The sequence below is a fragment of the Myotis lucifugus genome, unplaced genomic scaffold (genome assembly GCF_000147115.1).
Source record: "Myotis lucifugus unplaced genomic scaffold, Myoluc2.0 scaffold_133, whole genome shotgun sequence".
Classification (NCBI taxonomy): Eukaryota; Metazoa; Chordata; class Mammalia; order Chiroptera; family Vespertilionidae; genus Myotis; species Myotis lucifugus.
The window spans coordinates 1381915-1403389 of record NW_005871181.1 but is presented as its reverse complement, the minus strand read 5'-3'; the positions used below and the strand labels follow the sequence as shown (position 1 = coordinate 1403389).

The following is a 21475-nucleotide window of genomic DNA, read 5'->3' as shown; positions in this document are numbered from 1 at the left end:
TTTTGTGTTTTTTGTTGTTTTTTGGGTTTTTTTGTATAGCAAAGATGGAGATTTAGTGAAGAACAAGTACAGACTTCCATGTAGGGAGGGGGAAGAGTCCCACAGAACTGACTCCCATGTAGGGAGGGGGAAAAGGGTCCCCACGAGTAGGTGTTTTTTGGTAGCTAGTAGAAATTTTAAATTTTTCTTTAATGTTTGGTTGGGCTTGCTTTAAATGTGTCAGAGCGTGTATGAGGAAAGCACTCATTTTCATTTCAAAAACCCAGTAAAAGCCCCAAAGAGGCTTGCAACTCTGAAATCCATCAACTGGCTCTGTCCATCCATCTCTGCGAGTTTTCTCTTGGCTCCACTTGGTACTTCCTACATCAACGGTGTCTTGCTTCTCCTGTGTGCTGACTTCCAAGCTTAATCCGAGGCCCCGAGGGTCAGCTGGCCTATGATGTCATTCCTCGCCTGTGACAGTAAGCAGGCGTCTGTGTCTCCAAACAGCTCACTTGAATGCTTCTGCCTTTTGTGCCTCTTCACTGGCGACATCAATGGCACCTGGAGGTGGTGGGGATGCTTTGTGTGGTTCAGGCAGGTGTTAGGATGGGCTGCGTGTCCGTGGACGAGGACAGTCCCACTCCTGGAGGGAGCGCCTCTCTTCATAGAGCAAACAACACAGTCGTTTCTAGAAAGCTATTTGGAAGAGCTGCTGTGACATCTTAGCTCCCACGGTGCACACAGCTTGCTCCCCACATCTGCCCGACGCCTTCAGGTTGTCTTATAAGGACCTGTGAGTCACCAACGCCACGTTCATGCGTGAACCAGAGCAATGCATTCGACCGACTTCAGAACACGCCTTTCTGTTTCCTGCCCCTGCCTCGCTTGGAGAGTCTGCTCTTTCTCCCTCCCAACTTCTCCCAGCGCAGGCCAACCTTTGTGTTTCTTCTTCTTTAACCTTCCTAACCTGGCGCCCCGTCCAACTGTTTTTCTCTGTGCTTCATACCCATCGGTGCGCCTCTCTGCTGGGACACGCATCCTGTAGGTGGCTTCAAGGTGATTCCTGCCCGTTTATATAAATACAGACTGCGGGCAACTTGAGGCCCAGAACCGTGTCAAACTCACAGGACATAGGTTTGCTTCTCTTCTCTTAGGAGCACAGTGCTTGCTTACTGAACTAGAACGGTAACAACTGTTCCTTTGGTAATCAATCCTGCATTTTTTTAAATAGCACGTCTACTTTCTTGAAATGTTATTTAAACTGACTCAAAAACATTCATTTAATAATTAACAAGACTAGACTGCGAATCAGGCAAAATACTAGGCATTAAATGAGACAGAGGAGAGGCAGACAGCTCCTACCATCAGGGCTCAGAGCCTCAGGCCGGAAACACACACACACGAACAAGAAATCACTACACAATGCAATAAATCTAAAGGATTAGAGGAGCAGACCACCTTTTGGGTAGAAACTGAGGAAAATTCGTTTCCCTCGAGTTCAAATTTGGATTTTGTCTCTCCAAGCGGGAGTTAAGATACTTGAGGCATCTTGGGGTATTCTTTCATTCTTCACACCATGGCACCTAGGAAGTAGTAGGCACTTAGTAAACTGATACTGACTTACTTTCCTTGACTCCTAGCTATAACTATACACTTTTGGAATATGTATACCACTGGTGTTTAGTTTAAGAATAAGTTTATTCTAATTTCCTTAAATATGATAAAATGAATCTAGTGATGACTTAGGAGAGATTAAAAAAAAAGTACTCAAAATGAACATAATTTCTTTGGCTATCTCCATTAAATGCAAAAAGATTTGTGTCTACATTTAAAAATGGGATGTTGGTTCTTGAACCTTACATTTAAAAAAATCAATCAGACATAATCCCACATTCCCTCTCTGGTAACAGCACTAAGAAATTCCCTAGCCTGGTATGGTTGCCCTTTATAATATCTATAATTACATTAAGGATATTCCTAATATTCTTAAAATTCTGACTGAAGTCCTTGCATTACTCATTTTCATATCCACGTCATCCATTGCAGTGTATCATAATATTTGAAAATGTTTGTTGAATTGATTGTTTTATTCTAGTCTCCTGATACTTGACTCTAAAACAAGATTTAAGTTCAGTTCTGTTCACTTAGAACCAATGGTGGGTGGGGAGTTTCTTTCACCAGCTTTAGGGAATGATGGAGTGAAAAGGGCAGCAGAGAATATATTTTATTATTTTTATTATTTTGAATCCATGTCGGTTTCCTCAGTCTTTGAGTTGATCATCTGACTTACAGGGAACATCCAAGCTCATTGAGTGCCGACTATGATGCTAAACATTTTCACATCCTTTATCTTGTTTAATCCTCCCAATAACCTAACCCCTCATAGTTCTGAGACACCCGGAGTTCAGGAAAACTGTTACTTGTCAAAAAAAAATCACATACACAAAAAATGAAGGGATTGTATTTGAGCCAAGAAATGCTTGCCTCAAAAGAATCACTTTTTCCCTCTTCCTCACTACATCATTCAGCTGAGTTTATTACCCTCCATTTAATAAATGTCTACTGAGAATGAAATGCATGCCATGCCCTCTGCCATAAAACGGGATTGAGAAATAAAAAAGATACGGTTTTCATTTCCTGGGGTTAAAGTCTACCGATCATGTGGGAAAAAGGTTTCAACTCAGTATTCAAAGAGAATTCCAACCAGCAGGTGAGGGGTCCGAGGCCCCCAGGTGAGAGGACACGCCTGCAGGGGCACAGACACCCTGTAGCTCACCCAGGACGTGGCATGTTTGGGGGTGTGAGCACCTCAATCGGACGGGACCTGGGACTAGGGAGGTGGGGGAGGAGATGGCGCCTCCTTGCACGCGTCACATCAAGTTGCAATAAACAATGAATCTGTCCATTCGTGATTATTTTAAATTCTCCAGAAAACAAACAGTGGAGCTGCCTGCTGGACTGAGTTCATCAGTGTTTACTAAACAGATAGTTGAATCCAGTAGGAAAAGCCTGTTCCCAGGTCTTTGTAGACCTGGTTCTGGGTTTTGTTGCCGCTTCTGTGGGAAAGTTGCCGCTCAGCCAAGAGATGGAATCAAGTGTGGGTTCTTGTCCAAGGTGGCTCTGGAGGCCGAGAGGCGGCTCATCAGCAGAGTTACAAGGGCCTCTGTGACACAGTTGGCAGCGACAGGCTCCAGGCTGAGCTGGGTCAGCTGTGATTTTCTGTAAGGTGTCCCCTGACTTTCCCTGTTGAGCCGGGACTCATTTTACAGTCATAGTTCTATATGCTGTAACGTACATCAGCTGAGTATGGCTACTTTGAGGTAATAAACACAGTGTATTTTCATCACAGGATGTCTGAAACTTCTGAAAGAGGGGAGGAGTTAATTCTACTTGGAATATGCCAGACAGTGTTCCTATTTCATATCAGCTACTTGAATGTAGGTTAAATTATTGTTGGTCGGTGGAGTTCAATTGGGAATCTAGGACCCCGTTGAAATGTCACCTCCTCAAGGCAGCCCTCTCTGATTGCCACTGCCAGAATACTCTCTCACTCACAGTGTCTTCTACCTTCAACTGCAGCCCTGTGTGTACATGAACCTACACTCTCACTGCACGTACATTCCCTGAAGGCTGTGGGCCCCACATCTGATTTACCTTTTTAAGTAAATTCCCCTTAGCATTTATAAACCTGGCCGACAGAGACACGCATTAAATAGTTATTGAATGAAACTTAACAAGGCATGGCAGGGCTTTTATATTAACTTATTTTTATGATAGTCAATATTTTAGTTGAGGTTCCAATTTCTATCGTAAGTAAATGTTTACTTACAGAAAGAGCAAACCACAAAACACATTGGGTCCATGCCTTGGGCTCTGGGGGATACATGCCCATAAAACCAAGCTTGTACATGTGAGCCAGCGTCTAACGCCTATGCAGGCCCCCTAGTCCTCTTCCTATATAATTCTGCATTTCACTAACTGTAACTTCATAAAAATAATGCTCTCAGTTCCTCCTCTTCCATGCTCATGTTTTGGCAGATGAAGGAACATTCTGTCTATAAAATATTCACAGACATGTTAGCAAGTGTATCCTAGACTGTGAAATGGACGGTCATAGTCAGGTGAGCCACCCGGAGGCTGTGACAATAGCCTGAGCGCTAATGATCAACAAGCAGGAAGAGAACTTGGAGATGCTCCTCGCTCCGTCCAGCTGAAATGCTGGCACAGTTAGGGGGCACGAGCTTACACTCCAGAACAGTTCTGCCATCAAGAGCCTTCATGATCCTGTTAATTCAGGCCTGTTACTGTCCATACTCGGAAGGACTATTGCCTTTAAATGTCCGTGGGGAAATGCCCTAGGAAAACTAATTTGGAATATAAACGGAGTCTTTCCTCACTGCATTTATGTAATGCATGTCCCATATCATTTTTTAAACTTTGGAAACAAAATGCCAAATGATTGAACAGCAGTCGTATGGTGGTTATGACGAATATATGATAAAGAGACAGGAAGCGAGAGAAGTGTACAAGACCGCCGCCGAGAGAGTCCTGGCAGGACAAACCAACACAAAACCAATGGAACCTAATCAGCTCTCTAGACCCAAGCACCAATCACAGGCAACCCAAGGGCCAGGGGCACATGTTAACTGATGGCACGGGGATCACATCAGCAACATTCCTGAGATGAGGGACACGTTACAGGACAAACCTGACTTCTTCAGCTATAAAATTCCGAGGAAATAAAGGGAGGAGTGAGTGGTAGGGCGGAGACTTTATAAGTCAAAGGGAACTTAAGAGATAGATATCAGTTATAATAGGAAGATTTTATTTGGATTCCAATTCAAACAATGTATAAGAGAATTTAAAATAATCAGAAAATGCCAATATCATATATGTATATACATGTATATACACACAACATGTATGTACATATATATTCATATACATGAAGAAATTGCAATTATTGCTTTCTTTTATAGATATGGTACCATGGCTTCTTCTTTTTTTTTTTTTTTTTAAAAAAAGAGGTTGCTATTTTTTATGGAAGCATACTAATATATTTTAGTTGAAATAATAGATGGGCTTTGGGATAAGAGGAAGGAGTGGGTAGGGATATAAACGAATCACCAGTGGCCACACATTGATAAATATCTAAGCCAGGGATGTATCCATTGAGTTTCTATTTTTCTCTATTTCTGCATGATGAAAATTTTAACAATAATATTGTTAAAAATGGCTTTTATCATCCTGACATCATAAGTGAAAAGGCATCTTTTCAACTCGTAAGACTGACAATGTAAAGTCATTATAGGTTTTTCAAGTCTTACTGAGGCTCTCAGTAATTTCTGAATGATGAGAACTGAAATTAAGTTACCCGTGAAGTCTACGTCTTCTGGTCTGTAGATACCCCGGACTATAACTTGATGTAAAAAGATTACAGAAATCCCTATCTGAGCTTTATTGTCCTTAGAAAGGATAATGCATAGTTTTTATTCCATCTTTCTAATTAGTAATTTAAGCATATGTTCAGCATTTAACTCTAAATGTTTGCCTTTTCCCCAAGCTCAAAGACAGCTGTCCAAGATGTGAATGCCAGAAAACATTTAAATATCAACATCTGTTGAATTATGTTAATTTAGTGTAATATAATTGGGCATGAGCTGGAATTGATCAGAAGTATATGAAATAAGCAAAAGTAAATTCCCAACAATATCTTGGTATACAAACAAATCACTACAGAGTGATGAAAACATGTTTCTAAAGAGAAAGAACAAGAAAAATACTGATCATAAAAAAATGGATTCTTTTCAAAACATATTTCTATCTCTCTGGGACATTCTTTTGTGATTTTTAAGTTAAGTTTTAAATTGTCTCCTAATTGAAAGATAATGAAAATGAGCTAAAACAAGTGACAATTAAAAGTTCAATATTTGAATTTTTTTTCAGTTATGAACATTAAAAGGTTCTAATTACACTTATGCGTTAAACTTTTTAGTTTGCAGGATGACTCTTGTTATATTATGAGTCTCTGAGTCCAGGAGGTGACGTGATCTGCTCTACAGATACATAACATTCTATTTTTAAGTTGGAAGTGTCTACAATGTGGTAGATGAACTTACTAGATTTAGTCTGGGGACCTTAAGGTACAGATGATCAGGTAGCAGCTGCTGCTTCTTGAGTGGCCGATTTAAAATATTAATTTTTACAGCGATTCCTTTACTAATAGATTAGGATGCTTGTTGTTTGGGGGAGTATTTCGCACGCACGCACGCACGCACGCCGACTGGATGCCAGGGACCCAGACGTCCCATAATGAAGTTATACCCCGGCAGCAGCGGGGCCGAAACCTGCTGTGCCGGCCCTGCAGGTGCACCTCCTGGCGTCCCGGGAGACCCGTCTCAGGGCATGAAAGGTGATCTCTGTGCACACGCCCGTTTAATCACAGCACCAATTCAGAGCGTGCCAACCGCGGAACAGACACCTGTCCTTACGGAAATGGGCTTCAGACGACAAATCTATGGCAGCTACAGGTCACGGGAACACCTTTCAGATGCTGACTGTGTTCCATATTAGCGACGATGGCCAAATGCAACTGCTGTTCTGGAGGGGCCCAGCTGTGCATACGTTCATCATCTGAAAAAGCCGAGTTCATCTGCCAGATCTCGGAAAAGAGTGCCTCCCCAGGGAGTGCTCCATTGCTCTTTTATTCACCACACTCTGGACACATGACATGTTTTCAAATGGCAAATCCCCCTTTTCCGTATGGGCTATTCATATCACACGGAAGGCAAGCTTGCAGAATTCTAATTGGCTAATAACTAATTTTATTTAGTGTAATCACAATGTAAAATAAGTCTATAATCATTAGTTTAAAGTTCCGGCAGGGGAGGTTAGAATTTCAGGATGCCAAACGGACAGCAGGCCTGAGAGCCGGCAATGGGAGAATGTGCCCTTCTTACAACGATAATTTGGTCACATAGAGTAAAACAGATGAATCAAATGCCTTGGAAACCATTTGATGTTGTATATGTGGTATGTTTCCAATTATTCTAGTCTAAGTACCTCTACACCTAGAGGCTATTCAAATTTTAAAAAAAATTAGAACACATATGCAATTAAATGTGTTCCAATTAAAAAAATATGGAATGTATACATTCTAATTAGAGGGAGTATGTGACTTTCTATTTGTTCATTCATGCATACATATGGATGAATTAAAATAATTTAAACTATGCTTTTCTATCTGAAGGACTGGGTAAACTTTTTTAGAACAATGAAATTTAATGCTAATTTTAGGTCTGGAAAGAGACAATGATAAAATAGTAGAAGTTTAATTTTTAAAATTAGTATTTAAAAGCAGATTCAAGCAATTATTTTGGACATATAAACATAAAATACACAAAATATATAAAGTTGATGCTTTAAAATATGGTGTTGAATCATTAGTTTTAGTACAACAAAGGAGGATTTGTTAAAATTTCTAAATTTATTAACACAAGATAGTTAAGTTCTCATCTTAAATAACAGAAATAATGCATCAGTTACTGCTGTTGATATACGCCTGTGAAAAGCAGCACGGAGCACATTCGTCCATGTCATTAACCAGAACTCTAATGAACAGTTATCCTCTCCCAATTTATTAGCAGCTGCTCAAAAATGCAGTAATTAATAGTTTCATTTATTTTTGGCAAAGCTGCAAAATGACAAATAGTTTTGTATCTATTGCAAATTAGGTCTCCTTCCCAAATAACAGATGACTCTATGGGGAGCACTGAGCAAACTGAATCCTCCAGCATCTCTGGGTCTTTGGAAGATCAAATAAAGAACAGCTGTAATTGTATTTGTTACATCTGCAACAGAATACAGTGATGTGTGTCATCATATGGAAATGAGTGAGCTGTGTCAGTGTGAACAGAAATGTTCTTTCCAAACTGTGTGTGTGTGTGTGTAACTGTGTGTGTGTGATTGTGAGTTTGTGACTGTGAGTGTGTGTGTGAATGTGTATGAGTGTGTGTGAAAATAATGTGTGTGTGAATGTGATGGCATTTGTTTTGATTCTCTGATGAAATCTATTGTCATTTAAAAAATTTTAGAAGACTTTTCACTACTAGTCAGACATGATGATAGCAAAGAAAAAGTATATAAGAAACTATAGCACACATGATTCCAGGATTGTCACATCTTTTCATACTAAGTAGATGAAAAATGGAATGCTCGTAAGAACAAAGGAAAATGAATTAATACAGGTTTCTAAAATGCATTTTAAAATGTTTAGTAGAAGGTAATAATGGCAATAAAAATGTAAAAATGTTTTTATTTGATTTCAAATTATGTATCAGGCTACTTACTAAGATGATTTAGCTTCTGTGCTTCACAATAGTAAATGGCAAAAATCATGTAAGTAAGGAAGAAGGGCAAATTCCCCCCCAAAGAAACACACCCCAAAACAGAACCCAACACAAAAGGAAAGGCCCTAACGTGATCTACGTAATTCAGCACAATGCTGTGAACAATCAGTCTTTCTGTATGGATTCTTAGAACAATAAAGCCAATTATTACGCACTAAACATTAAAATGTGTTATGGCCCTGGCCGGTTTGGCTCAGTGGATAGAGCGTCGGCCTGCGGACTGAGGGGTCCCAGGTTCGATTCCGGTCAAGGGTATGTACCTTGGTTGTGGGCACATCCCCAATAGGAGGTGTGCAGGAGGCAGCTGATCAATGTTTCTCTCTCATTAATGTTTCTAACTCTCTATCTCTCTCCCTTCCTCTCTGTAAAAAATCAAAATATATTTAAAAAATAAAAAATAAAATGTGTTACGAACATTACACCACTTAGTATTGGGCATCGCTCAGTACATGTTGTGCTGACTTCCAATTGGGGAAGGCCACACTGAATGTTCTGGTCTTAGCAAAGGTTATGACCCAAGACCCAAGAAACAAGGTGAAATTATTTAATTGTATTTCTAATGAGGTGAAGGCAGAGCAAAAGGATCTGATATTCTTTGGGATAAATATATTGGTTTTATGTTGACTGTCCCGGATGTCCAACTTCTGTTTGCTGTTGAAGCATTAGGTCTGTAAGATAGAATTGACATTTTGCTTCGGCAGGTATCTAACGGATTCTCAGCTGGGTTAGCTTGTACAACATGGTGTTTGAAAGCAATGGTGCCTACATAGGGATCTGAACATAGTGGCTAACACACGAGCCATGGGGAGCTGTGGAATGCAACAGTGGCTGCTGAGGTCTGTTATTTTGTTCTGCTCAGGATTATAACAGCCATTTTTATCTAAATGAAAATTCAGTCTTCAGAATCACCACATGTAAACTTTGAAGCTATAGCACCTAAAGCAATAAACTGGGGCAAATTCTTTGCATTAAAGGGGAAAAAAGAACATCGACTCAGTAATAGAAAATGAGCAAGAACCTAGGAGCACTTTTTAAAAATAATATATTTTCTATATACCCGGTTACATATTATAAGAATAAATAAGTATGTTGCTTTCTCATGGGGTCTAAGTACCATTTACATTTTTGGAAACAAGTTAACTCTACTTTTGAAAATTAAAAAAAATAATTATTCTAAACCCCAACTAAAATCCATTAGTTATGGGAGATAGAAAATTTCCTTTTTTAAAAAATCTTAGTCTTTGTTTTTCATCACCTTTTAAAAATAAACACAAGCCCTAACCGGTTTGGCTCAGTGGATAGAGTGTCGGCCTGCAGACTGAAGGGTCCCAGGTTCTATTCCGGTCGGGGGCATGTGCCTTGGTTGTGGGCACATCCCCAGTGGGGAGTGTGCAGGAGGCAGCTGATCAATGTTTCTCTCTCATCGATGTTTCTAACTCTCTATCCCTCTCCCTTCCTCTCTGTAAAAAATCAATAACATATATATATATTTTTTTTAATAACATATATTTTAAAAAATAAAAAATAAATAAAAATAAACACAAAATGGCATCTTTCAATTCATGGCATTTTAGTAATCCTAAAATATATTCTTATAAACGACACTCAAAATATTTTAAGTCGGCTCTTTAGAACCAAAGGCAAGCCGACCCCCCTCACCACGGGCATGTCACTGGCCTGGGGAACAAGGGCAGGTGCGTCAGAGATCAGAGGGAGCGTGGTTTCGAGTTGCCTACCTGCTGGCCGTCTTCACAGAGCAGTTTTTCTTGTGTCCTCTCTCGGCTCGGCTGTCTCTCAGAAGCTGATGCTGTCCAAAGAGTTAAGACAAAGTTGTAGACACAGAAACGCGTTCATTGTATTATTTTGTGAGCAGAAAAGTGTTCTCATTCACAGGGAACTCTTCCTTCACTTGCATCGCTTTTCTTCCCTACTGACTTCTCATGAACAGAGACTACTGCTGTGGCTGAAGATGCCACCAAGACCCTTGCAAAAATGTCCGTCAGAGCTGGCGATCGGGGGCTTCCCTGAGGGCCCCGAGCTGGAGGTCTAGGACTCAGTTCCAGCCCCGTTCTTGGTTGCAGTCCTGGTGGGAGTCGGGGAACCTCTGCCCACGGCCTCCACCACTGCACCAACTCGGACCTTTCTGAGGCTTTGCCACCTAGGCCGACGTGAATGACATACCATCTTCTCTGTATTTACTGGCCTAACAAGGAAATACACTGAACACATTGTGTTTTCAAAGATATTATTGGCTTTAGAATAGATAAATAGAAGGAATATATACTTGATTGCCATCTCAGAATGCCTCACCGTCCACTACCCTCTCACACTTACTTTAACTCTTTGAAAAGAAGCAAAAAAGTCAATCCTCTTTACTGTGGGTTCACTCAGAAAATGATTATACAGCTAAAGAGAAGCTGTACCCTGTTAGAAACCAACAGCAACAAAAAGAGAAATCTTAGGAGGAATAACACAGGGCAGAGCGGGTTTCCAATGCCTGCTGTGCCTGTCACACGTCTCCGAGTGGCAGTGACAGGCCTACCACTTACAGGCTGTGTTGACCTCAGGCAGAGGACTTCACCTCCCTAAGTCCCAGTCTCCATCTATAAAACGTAGATAACAGTAATATCTACCTGGAAGGCTGCTCTGTTAAATAAACCACGTGAGACCCGTAGCTCTATGACCATTAGACGTGCTGAGAAAATGGTTCAAACGCGACAATTACAATGATCATTAAAGAGCCTGCTTGTCAGTGGGCATTGTCTGACCAGCGTCAATGACTTTTAATGAAAGAACTGCTTTGAACTGTCCCACGGCATCATTCAGAATCAGTTAGTAGCAGCATTTGGTCGCCTTGGAGAAGGTATGGACCTTAATCAGATCACCAAGAATACAGTTAGATCTTTCCTTCTTTCAGGACTGTCTTCACTAAATAAGTACATACTAAATTTCTCTTAAATATCGACTTCTTCCAGCCCACAACCACCAACCTGATCCAGACACCGTTTCCTCTCCCTGGAAACAGCCTCCCAAGCGCCTCCCTGCCCTCAACTCATCCATTCTCCCCCTGCAGCCAGGAATTCCAAACTGAGGTCTGATTCCAGTCTCTCCAGATAAGCCCCACATTCTTGTACAAGGCATTCGAGACCCTTCACGATTCATTACATTCCTAGACTTGTCATTTATTACACTTCCTCCTCCCCCCAACCTCACCTCCTTACTTCTACAATATATAGCCCAGCCACACTAAACATTTTAGTTTGGGGAGTGGATCGCGTTCTTGCTCCCCTTTCGCCCTTTGCTTCTGTTACTCGATCTGCCTGCATAGCCAAGGTCCAGCAACGTGTCTGGATTCTTTTTATTGGTCAATATATATTTGTTGAATGAATAAATAAATGAGATAAGGAAGTAGAGAGGGAGATCCTGTATCTGATATTTAGCTGAAGCCGCATCTCATCATTTACTACTTAGAGAAAAGAGCAACCATTTATCTTAAGTCCATTAATCTGAAAGTGTTTCCATTTCGAAACACTTCGTACCATGGAAACTAAATTGTTTCTGAAAGTTAAAAAAAAAAAGTTAATTACTTTGGCATTTCTAAATCTAGTGTCTTTTAAAAAACATATATATGTGTATATACAAACCAACATTTGTGACACAGATAGCTAGAGGTGGCGTGATGAAATCTCTCCCTCCACCTTAAATTAATGGTAGTAGTTAACTTTCCTAATTTTAAGATAAAAGACAGATATATGAACTCTATACTTGAGGTTTGTGTTAAATCAGTTAAAACAAAGAACTCAAAATCCCTAACACAATATTCTGAGAGAAGAAGAGAATTCTATAGTTTAGTTTTTAAAAATGTGACTACAGTGACCAAAATAAATATTGTGTTTTGGCTACGGGGTTGGCTAGTGCTCAGAGGGACCCCCTTGAGGAACTTAAATGAAACAACACCTCTGAACTCCAACATCAGGGCTCCTTCTATTAGATTCATATGGGGATTTCTTTCCTTCCTCACATCTTTGGCTTCCACAGGCTTTACTTATAAAAAGGGACAAATATTGGAATTATTTAATACAGTGCACCTGTACTAGGCATCCATCACAACACTCTCACTTTATCACTAATATTATAAATCTGGGTGTAACTGCAAATTTACAATCAAACTCAGGTAAAAAGAGATAGACTTGGATCTTTGGGTCATGAATTTAACAAATTAAGATGGGAACCTACATCTTTTAAGGGGCAACGGTGAAAAAATTAACCCAGACTATTGCCAGAATGTAAAAAAAGCATATATTGCCCTAGCCGGTTTGGCTCAGTGGATAGAGCGTCAGCCTGCGGACTGGGGGGGTCCCAGGTTCGATTCCGGTCAAGGGCATGTACCTTGGTTGCAGGCACATCCCCAGTGGTGGGTGTGCAGGAGGCAGCTGATCGATGTTTCTCTCTCATCGATTTTTCTAACTCTCTATCCCTCTCCCTTCCTCTTTGTAAAAAATCAATAAAATATATTTTAAAAAAGCATATATTTGTATCCGAAAGAGCCCCAGCAGGTGTATGCCACGCCTCATAGAATGAACACGGGGGCGGGTGGGTCAGGTCAGGAATTCAGGGTCAGAGACAAGAATCCTTGAGCTGTGCTCTGGTGAGCAAGCTTAGGCAGGCATTCGGCCCGGAGAAACGTGTCCTTCTTCTTACTGGTAATTGTCTTGTTTCCTTGAACTCCTATCCGTGTCACAAGTGAGGTCCCTTTTCAGGTTCTGACTCAACAGTGTCAACTCTGATTACGAACAGAATTTCTGAATATGGTGCGAAGTGCTTCTTACCTTCCAACTTTCAGATTGCTGGACTTAGGCCAAACGGAGACACAAGCCCCTTATTAGTGACCTGCAGGTGTATATTGAAAAAGGACTCACATAAGAATTACATTAAAATTCATAAGCACAGAGCCTAGTACAATGTGAGGTTCACAAAAGGGATACAATTTTATTTACTTATTTTTTAAATATTTTTATTGATTTCAGAGAGGAAGGAAGAGGGAGAGAGAGATAGAAACGAAACATCAGTGATATGAAAGAATCATCCATTGGGTGGGGATCAAGCCCGCAACCCAGGCATGTGCCATGACTGGGAATTGAACCCTGACCTCCTGGTTCATAGGTCAACTCTCAACCACTGAGCGGCAATCAACACAATTTTAAAAGTTGGTGAATGAAACCAGGAAGAGACGTGTTCCTTGGGGATCATGGTTGATACTCTTATAGACAGGGGGCGAGGAGTTGCTGTGGTAACTCATGATATTTTTACAAGATTCTTAAAAGAGTCAAATCCCTAACAGGAAAGGAAGAAGCCAAGAGCAGAATTCTTACTCCACCGCAAACCTCTCCTTACTACCTGATATTCAGAATGCTTGGGGGGTTTCTATTGGCAGCCACTTGTCAGGTAACTCCTCAAATGTCTGCAAAATAACGTCAAGCCTCCTCATAGCCGGCATCTCAGTGTCCTCAGCCTTAAAAAGGAGAACTCAGCAACTTCTAAACTCTGCTCTGACTCAGGAAGCTACATGTTTTCTCTGTGGCCCTTAGAGGGTGTACAGCGCCCTCTGTGGTTTTCCCAAGCAGCTATCATCATCCTGTGGTTATTGTTTCCTGGTCAATACAGTAATGTTTCCAATTATCATTGCCAAGCCCAGCCCCTCTACCCACCGCCCTACTACTTACCAACCCTCAGGAGAAACGATCTCCGTAGATTTGGGGTTTATCGTTCCCATGTACTCCTTACATATCATATTTTTGACCCACTTAAATAATAAGTTTATCATCAATAACGAAAAAAAAAAAGCTTGGCCACGATGCCAAGTCTAAGATATCTACGCTTTATAAAACACATAAAAACTGTAAGCCCTAAACTACCTTAGCATGCCACAGAGAACTAACTTTATGTGTAAAGTTAACTAAAGGGAACGTCAGTTCTGGCTAAGTCAACTGATCACTGTACTGCCAGGTGGACGAATAAGAGAGCAAATAAAACACACATCCACAAATATAACATAACGTGTAGGAAACTATTGCCACCTTCTAAAGGGCAAGGACAAAAATATCCTCTTGCTGGCTGATCTCATTTAAATAACCTCAAATTACTTAAACATACGGACTATTTGGTGCCTTAACTTTGCCAAAAACCACAAAGATGAACCCCAGAGTCTGTTCACAGAGGAGACAGGTGTGACTGAGATGGTGGCAGTGGGGGAAGTCAGTGCTCACCGAGGCTCGTTCATGTGGTCTGTGTATTAAGCGAGGACACAATTAATTCCTCAAGCTCAGATTTATATTTTTTTCTCGTAAAGCTGATCTACCGCCCTGAAGGGAAACAGTTAAGTATTTGAAGGAGACCAAGCAGCTTCCTTTGGATGGGAATGGTCCTTACCTGGCCGTGCTCGGTCCTGGCCCCGGGGCTGAACCAGTGGCTGCGGAGGAGAGAGGAGAGGGGTTAGCATGAACCTGACCCAATTGCGTAGTCCCCCGCCACCAGGCTGCAGGCTGTGGGAAATGTATGCACCGCCAGCCACGGCGCCTGAAATAGGCTTTATTCTAATGGATAGTTCATGTAATTCTAGACTTACAGCAATTTGGACAGAAATGTAAGAGTGCTCACAACCCAGTAATTTTCAATTTAATAAGCAAACTCAGTTAGAATTAAATTTCCATTTAATTATGTTAACATAAACTGCTGGGACTGTATTCATTTTATGAATCAATTCTGGTTGTAAAATCTACAAATGCTATCATTTACCACAACTTAATTATGGCATCATTACAACAAATGATGACCTCTAGATTGGTGGGAGTCTTAAAAAACATTAAAAAATAAAAAAGAATCTGACATCGCCCGGCTATGCTCCACAAAGCCCTTGATGTGGATTTGGGAGCATCAGCTGAACGTACCTGAACCCATTCGTTCCAGGCTCATGACACCACCGGCCAGGAAATGTTAGCTGTGCGCTGGGTACCAGGCTCAAGGTCACACATGGGTTATCTCATCCCAACCTCACCACCTTCCGTGGTCCCCAAGCTCCGTCCCCCCGTGGTACAGGGCCAGTGTGGGCATGTCCAGGGACAGAGCTTGACATTCAGGAAATCAAATTCATCCCGCCTCCCTTACAGTATAGGGAGGCTTAAACGGGACCAAGAATCTGGCACAGAATAGTGGTTTCAATACTAATTTTCTTCCCCACTGTACACAGCGAGCAGAGTAATAGGCAAACTTTCATTCAGGGAATTTTTATCCCTAAATGTCATCAAAGACGCCAAAACCTGTGGGTAATATTTATCAGTCACCCCCCCGCCCCACCGAAAGGTGGAACATTCTAGCAAATATGAAATAGATGCTGAAGACATTTGTTTCTTTAACTGACTTTTGGTGGAGGACAGTGTTTGGCATTAGAACAATCACATTACGTATAAATTGGGGATGTGATATCGCTGTGATGCCTCAGAGAAGCAGTAAACACACTGAGGAGAGTGGCCCTTATGAAAAGACTCGAGAAGTAAAATGCGCTATCCAAAGAAAGCATCATCGTCATCATTATCTTGAAATGTTTATACCTAGTTTAATAACCGTTCTGCATTTTACATAAGGATTTTGTGAAAATGGCTGCTATGAGAAAGGACTGTTATTACCGTTATTCCATAACTAAAAATTAAGACATATGCAAGCTAAACGACTCACCCAAGGGAATCACAGTAAATCAGAGGAGGAACTGATCCCGTTTGTGGATGTATCGCAACATAAAGTTCAAGCCACTCTCACTATATAGCAGTAGATGCTACATTTCAAAGTGTAACAGTATTCCCAGTGAACATAACCTATGATCCAGGCAAATCTGGCTTTAAGCAAACTCCATATTTACACAAAAGGTAAAATAAAGGGTATTTGCTTTATAAAGGAATTCACCATAGGATATAAGTAGATATATCCATGTGCATTTAAAGTAAGTGTCATTGTACATACAGTCCCTCAGGTAAATATCCCATACCTTACAAAGAAGTGCCTTAAAATGAAATACACAATGTCCTGTTTTACATTCACATTTCACCTCTCCATTCACTCAGTAATGCTTCCTGTCTGCCCGGCACTGTGCCATGGGTAACAGGTGAGAGAGAGGTACAGCACCTGTCTGCCCTCAGAGTTTTCACAGTCATTACCAAAGGCATCTATGGTTTAAAAAACTCTAAATCTACTGGCTAGAGTTTTGGGTTTATATCAGAACTGAAAATTAAGGATAAAATGTACCAGTCTTTTGGTTGTCATTCTGAGATAATAAATGCTTTACTCTGCTTCCCCTCCTCCCTTCTGTTCAAGGGATAATCGAAAGGTCTTATCCTATATAACAAAAGCCTAATATGCTAATTGTCCAGTCATCTGTTCAACCAATCAAAGCATAATATGCTAATGATATGCTAAGGCTGCTTAACCACTCGCTATGACGTGCACTGATCACCAGGGGGGCAGACAGTCAACCAGTTGACCAGTCACTATGACGTGCACTGACCACCAGGGGGCAGACAGTCAACCAGTTGACCAATTGCTATGACGTGTACTAACCACCAGGGGGCAGACGCTCCAAGTGGTAGGTTAGCTTGCTGCTGTGGTCTGGCTGATTGGGGCTGAATGAGATGGGTCAGACACGCCCTGGAGCCCTCCCGTGGTCCCTCCCCGGCTGGCCAACTTCCTGCATTCCTCCTCGGCCCTGAACATGCACCGGTGGGGTCCCTTGACCTGGCCTATACCCTCTTGCAATCCGGCTGAGGGCCCCCAACCCCCAGGGCATGAATTTCATGCACTAAGCCTCTAGTACAGCGGTTCTCAATCTGTGGGTCGCGACCCCTTTGGTGGTTGAACAACCATTTCACAGGGGTTGCCTAAGACCATCCTGCATATCAGATATTTACATTATGATTCATAACAGTAGCAACATTACAGTTATGAAGTAGCAATGAAAATAATTTTATGGTTGGGTCACAACATGCGGAACTATATTTAAAGGGCCAGAAGGTTGAGAACCACTGTTCTAGTAGAATCATAAAAATGAAGGAAATAAGCTATTAAAATGAATAGCTATATAAAATTATATCTATATAAATAACATTTTACATCACATAAATTATTCTTATATTAATCTATATAAAATAAGCTATATCTGATCTATAAATTTTATATTTATTAAAGAATGGATTTAAAAAATAGAATCCAATGGATCCTAATATGATTGGCTGCCAGAAAAAATTCAATAATTAATTCATGTCTTTCCATACTTTATGGCCTTTCTCAAGTTCAACCAACTCCGCAGGAGACATATGGGACTGAGCCAAAGTATATAATGTATTTCAGCTCTTCCAACAAAGATGTATTTAGAAAAGGAATTAGCACCTAGAAATTTACCCAATAATTCATCCCAGTCAAAGCTCAGTTACTTAGTTTTTTGAATTATGTAGTGAATGAGTCTCTTCCTTTTGTTGCTAAATGGAAATACATTACGGTCCCTCACCGCTGATGCTGGACAGGAGCAGAGCGCGGAGAAGTCAGGAGAAAAAGTCACTTAGTCCTCATGTTAGCAAGTCAGACAGAATGGAGGAGAAGAGCTTGATGCTACTTCATGTAACAATTTAAATGTTTCCAGATAACACGTGAGTTTCCAATTCCACCACAAATAAAAGAAGGACTGTACTAAAAACCTTTATTTAAATTTCTCCATGGGACGCATTGAAATGGTAGTTGCATCCGTCACGGGTCTATGATATTGACTCTTTCTTAAGATAGAACCCAATTAAACCGCCTTCACCAGCAATGGCTACCAGTTTCCACAAAGAGAGATGCAGAACACCAACAAGGAGATTACACTCAGCGTACAGTCAGCGGGCACTCACTCGTGGTGGTGAGAATCCGGGGAGAAGTGAACCATCCTCTTGTTACTGACTGGCCCCGGAGCGGTCCCCTGCAAGGAGAATTCAAACAGGAAACAGTCACAGGTGCGTTTCTAGAAAGACAGGGACGTAGAGAGACAGGTCCACCTGAGGACATCTGCTGTAGAGTGGACAATCTGATAAGTCTCAACATCTAAACAAAATCTCACAGAGCAAAGGGCATTCCCAAGACCAATGTCTTTGTCATTCATTCCTAAATACAAAACTTTCTAAAGCTTTCCCACAAAGTTAGGAATTATCTGTGTATTTGCATACAACAAAACGTAACTGCGCCTAAAAGAACAATATTTTATTTGTATACTTCTAAAAAGTTTTACAAATCTGATAAAGGACGAAAGGTTCAAAAGCATTTTCATAATGAAACCTACACCCATGGAAAAATAAATTCACAACTCTCCTGACAGAAGGCTCTCAAAGAGAGCATCAGCAACACCATGCAAGAATGAACCCACCATGACAATCAACAGGACAGAAACTTACATCAAAAGGCCCTGCTATACTCCGAGGTAATAAAAATGCAATACCCCTGTAACTACAGAAGTGCCATTTAGAGTATAGACTTAACAAAAGGCATGCTGAGGGGGGAAAAAACCCACACTAACATTTTCAAATATGTTCTTCTTGGATCACTTGGGTAACAAGGACGCCAGCGTACCATCGGCAATCCCAAGAAATGCAAATATTGCAAACGTGCTCGGTCAAGGACACTAACAACCCTGAGGTCCGAGCACTGCCAGTCAACATGTGGCTCCTCTCCAGGGCTCCATCCCGCATTCGTCTCCAAATGCGGTTTTCACGCTCCTCCAGCGGGTATCCCTGGGATGCCGTAATCCATTCTCCGCACTGTGGCTGCCAGAAAAGCCGGCCGGGCCCATGTCATGCTTTGTTAAGGGTTCATGATCACATTATCTCCTGGTGGACCTGACACTTTTATTCAGTTTACAGTGTGTTCTATGTACAGGCAACTTATTTCCTTTGCCAGGGCTGCTGACAACCTTTTCCACACTGTATTAATCTTGTTTACTGACTTTATCTTGGTACAAATATCAGAAAACTGAACTTTTTATCTCAGAGAAAGAATAAACAGCGTGTTGACAGAAGCAGAAGCTATTTTCGGGGCTAAAATTGCTTGTTTACCTGAAGCTATACGTATGGAAAAAAATGTTTAGAGTCCTGCACGGGCTTGAAATACATAATCTGAAATTTAATAAATGGAGAAATTTCACATGCACCCATGTGATAAACTGCCTGATGTAAACAATGCAACTGAACACAATAAAACAGAATCTATAACTAATTTACCCTCACGATACAAATGTAAGCTTTCAACCTGATCAGAAATAATCAGGGTACGTATTTCTCAGAAATCAGACCTATATATAAAGCATAAGCTCAATCCAATTGCTGCAAGTAACCCACGAAAGATTTATAGTTGCCAATGTGAATATTTAAATGACTTTGCATGATCTACCTAGTACATGGTGCTTTAAAAAAAAAATAGAAGCAAATATCCTGTCCTGTTATTTCAAGCCAATTTTTGTTTTACTTTTAAAGATGTGCAAACAGGTACAGTTTCAATTTTTTTTAAGTGAAATTAAGCAACAGTGAAATCCATGCATGATGATCTTCTCAGGGTCAATGTCACTGGCCGGCCTCAGGGGTACAGAGTTCTTACAGTGGGAACCTTGTGCCACTTCAGTCACGAGACGCCCTTTCTGAAAACCTGACAAATGACTTTAATAGAGATTTCAGCTTGTGGGAAGTAGCACGATGCTGGAGTGCCAGTACATTTTAAACTTGAAAGCATGTACTTACGGTGATGGCTTATTAGTGGATATTTCACAGTATTAGAAAATGTCAAGAAACATTCTTACAGAATTCTTTCTAAAAATTTACAATTGAGGGTAGGAGAATAATCTTTATAAAAATACAATGAAGCGATTTTAAACATCAGATCAAAGTGTTCACTTCTAGCAAATAATCAAGTATGGTCACAATTTTATTTCCCCCAAAATATGCCTCCCAGTCATTCCAGAAATGTCTCAGAAAGAAACCACAAATTATAAAAATCATATCTGTTTAAATAGCCAATACAATATTCACATGTAAACATTTCATTACCAATATTCACATGGTAAAGTTTATCTGTTAGAAAACGTAGCTTTCATCCCACAAGATTAGGTAGGGAACAGGTAGTCTGTCCACGAGAAGGAGTCTCTCCACAATCCAATTCTTGTTATTTGTTAAAACACTGGAGACAATCATTTATATAATTAGCTAATATTTACTGATGATAATCTTAGACATCACACTCTGTGCCCTGAATTCTTATGATTCATTTGTTAAATATTACTACATCAATAGTGACTACAATGCTAAATAAAGTAGGTATATTTCTTTTCATTACCTATGTTTATTACACAAATTATTAAATAGAAAAACAAACATAACTCAAAGCTAGAAAGGGATGGATGGTCTCTAGATAACAATGTTTAGGTCAACTTCCAGTCTTTTTAAATGGTGAAGTAAACTGTAATGCTAAAAGACCATCTGGGTCTTAAGTTTTTGCTATTGTTATTTACAATCAAGTTATCAACCTTAGAAAGTAGGGATGTAGTAGTGATAGATGAAAATTTAATAACCAGTGTACAAGTACCATAAAAATTCTTAAAGTCCCTAAGTACCAATGTGGGAAATGTAGCTATATGATATAAATAATAACTTTTTTCAATTTTATTAGAGACATTAAAAGCAATTTCTTATTCTTTCTAGCACTAAATTATTAACACCAATTTCAGGATTTTCATCAAAAGATAAACAGAACAGTTGCCTTTATCTCACTTTCACTTTATAATTATTGAATCCACTGCATCCCATCCCATTCTTCTACAATTAGATAGTCGAATATCTGACTTCCCAAATCAGGCAACTGAACCCCAACGGACTTCTGGGATTAGTAAAGAGCTTCTTCAATATGGGGGTACTCCACTCATATTCTTCTTCAATATGAGGATACTCCACTCATATTCTTCCTCAATATGGGGGATATTCCACTCATATTCTTCAATATGGGCGATTCTGTACTCATATTCTTCGATA

General features: G+C 40.4%; 1 protein-coding gene across 2 annotated transcripts in view; it reads right to left on the bottom strand.

Annotated features, from left to right (window-relative positions):
- GPATCH2 (G-patch domain containing 2) overlaps positions 1–18410 on the bottom strand; it is a 30214-nt gene extending 11804 nt beyond the window's left edge. The window contains exons 1-3 of one of the 2 annotated variants that reach the window (XM_023758598.1): positions 18320–18410; positions 14820–14859; positions 10127–10191 (exon numbers count right to left, since the gene is read on the bottom strand). In XM_023758598.1, coding sequence (XP_023614366.1) covers positions 10127–10191; positions 14820–14859; positions 18320–18354 — 140 coding nt within the window. In that variant the 5' untranslated portion in view covers positions 18355–18410. Of the gene's footprint in view, positions 1–10126; positions 10198–14819; positions 14860–18319 lie in introns of both variants that reach the window. The other variant, XM_006094314.3, reaches the window with a different exon arrangement.
- Between the last annotated feature and the right edge of the window lie 3065 nt (positions 18411–21475).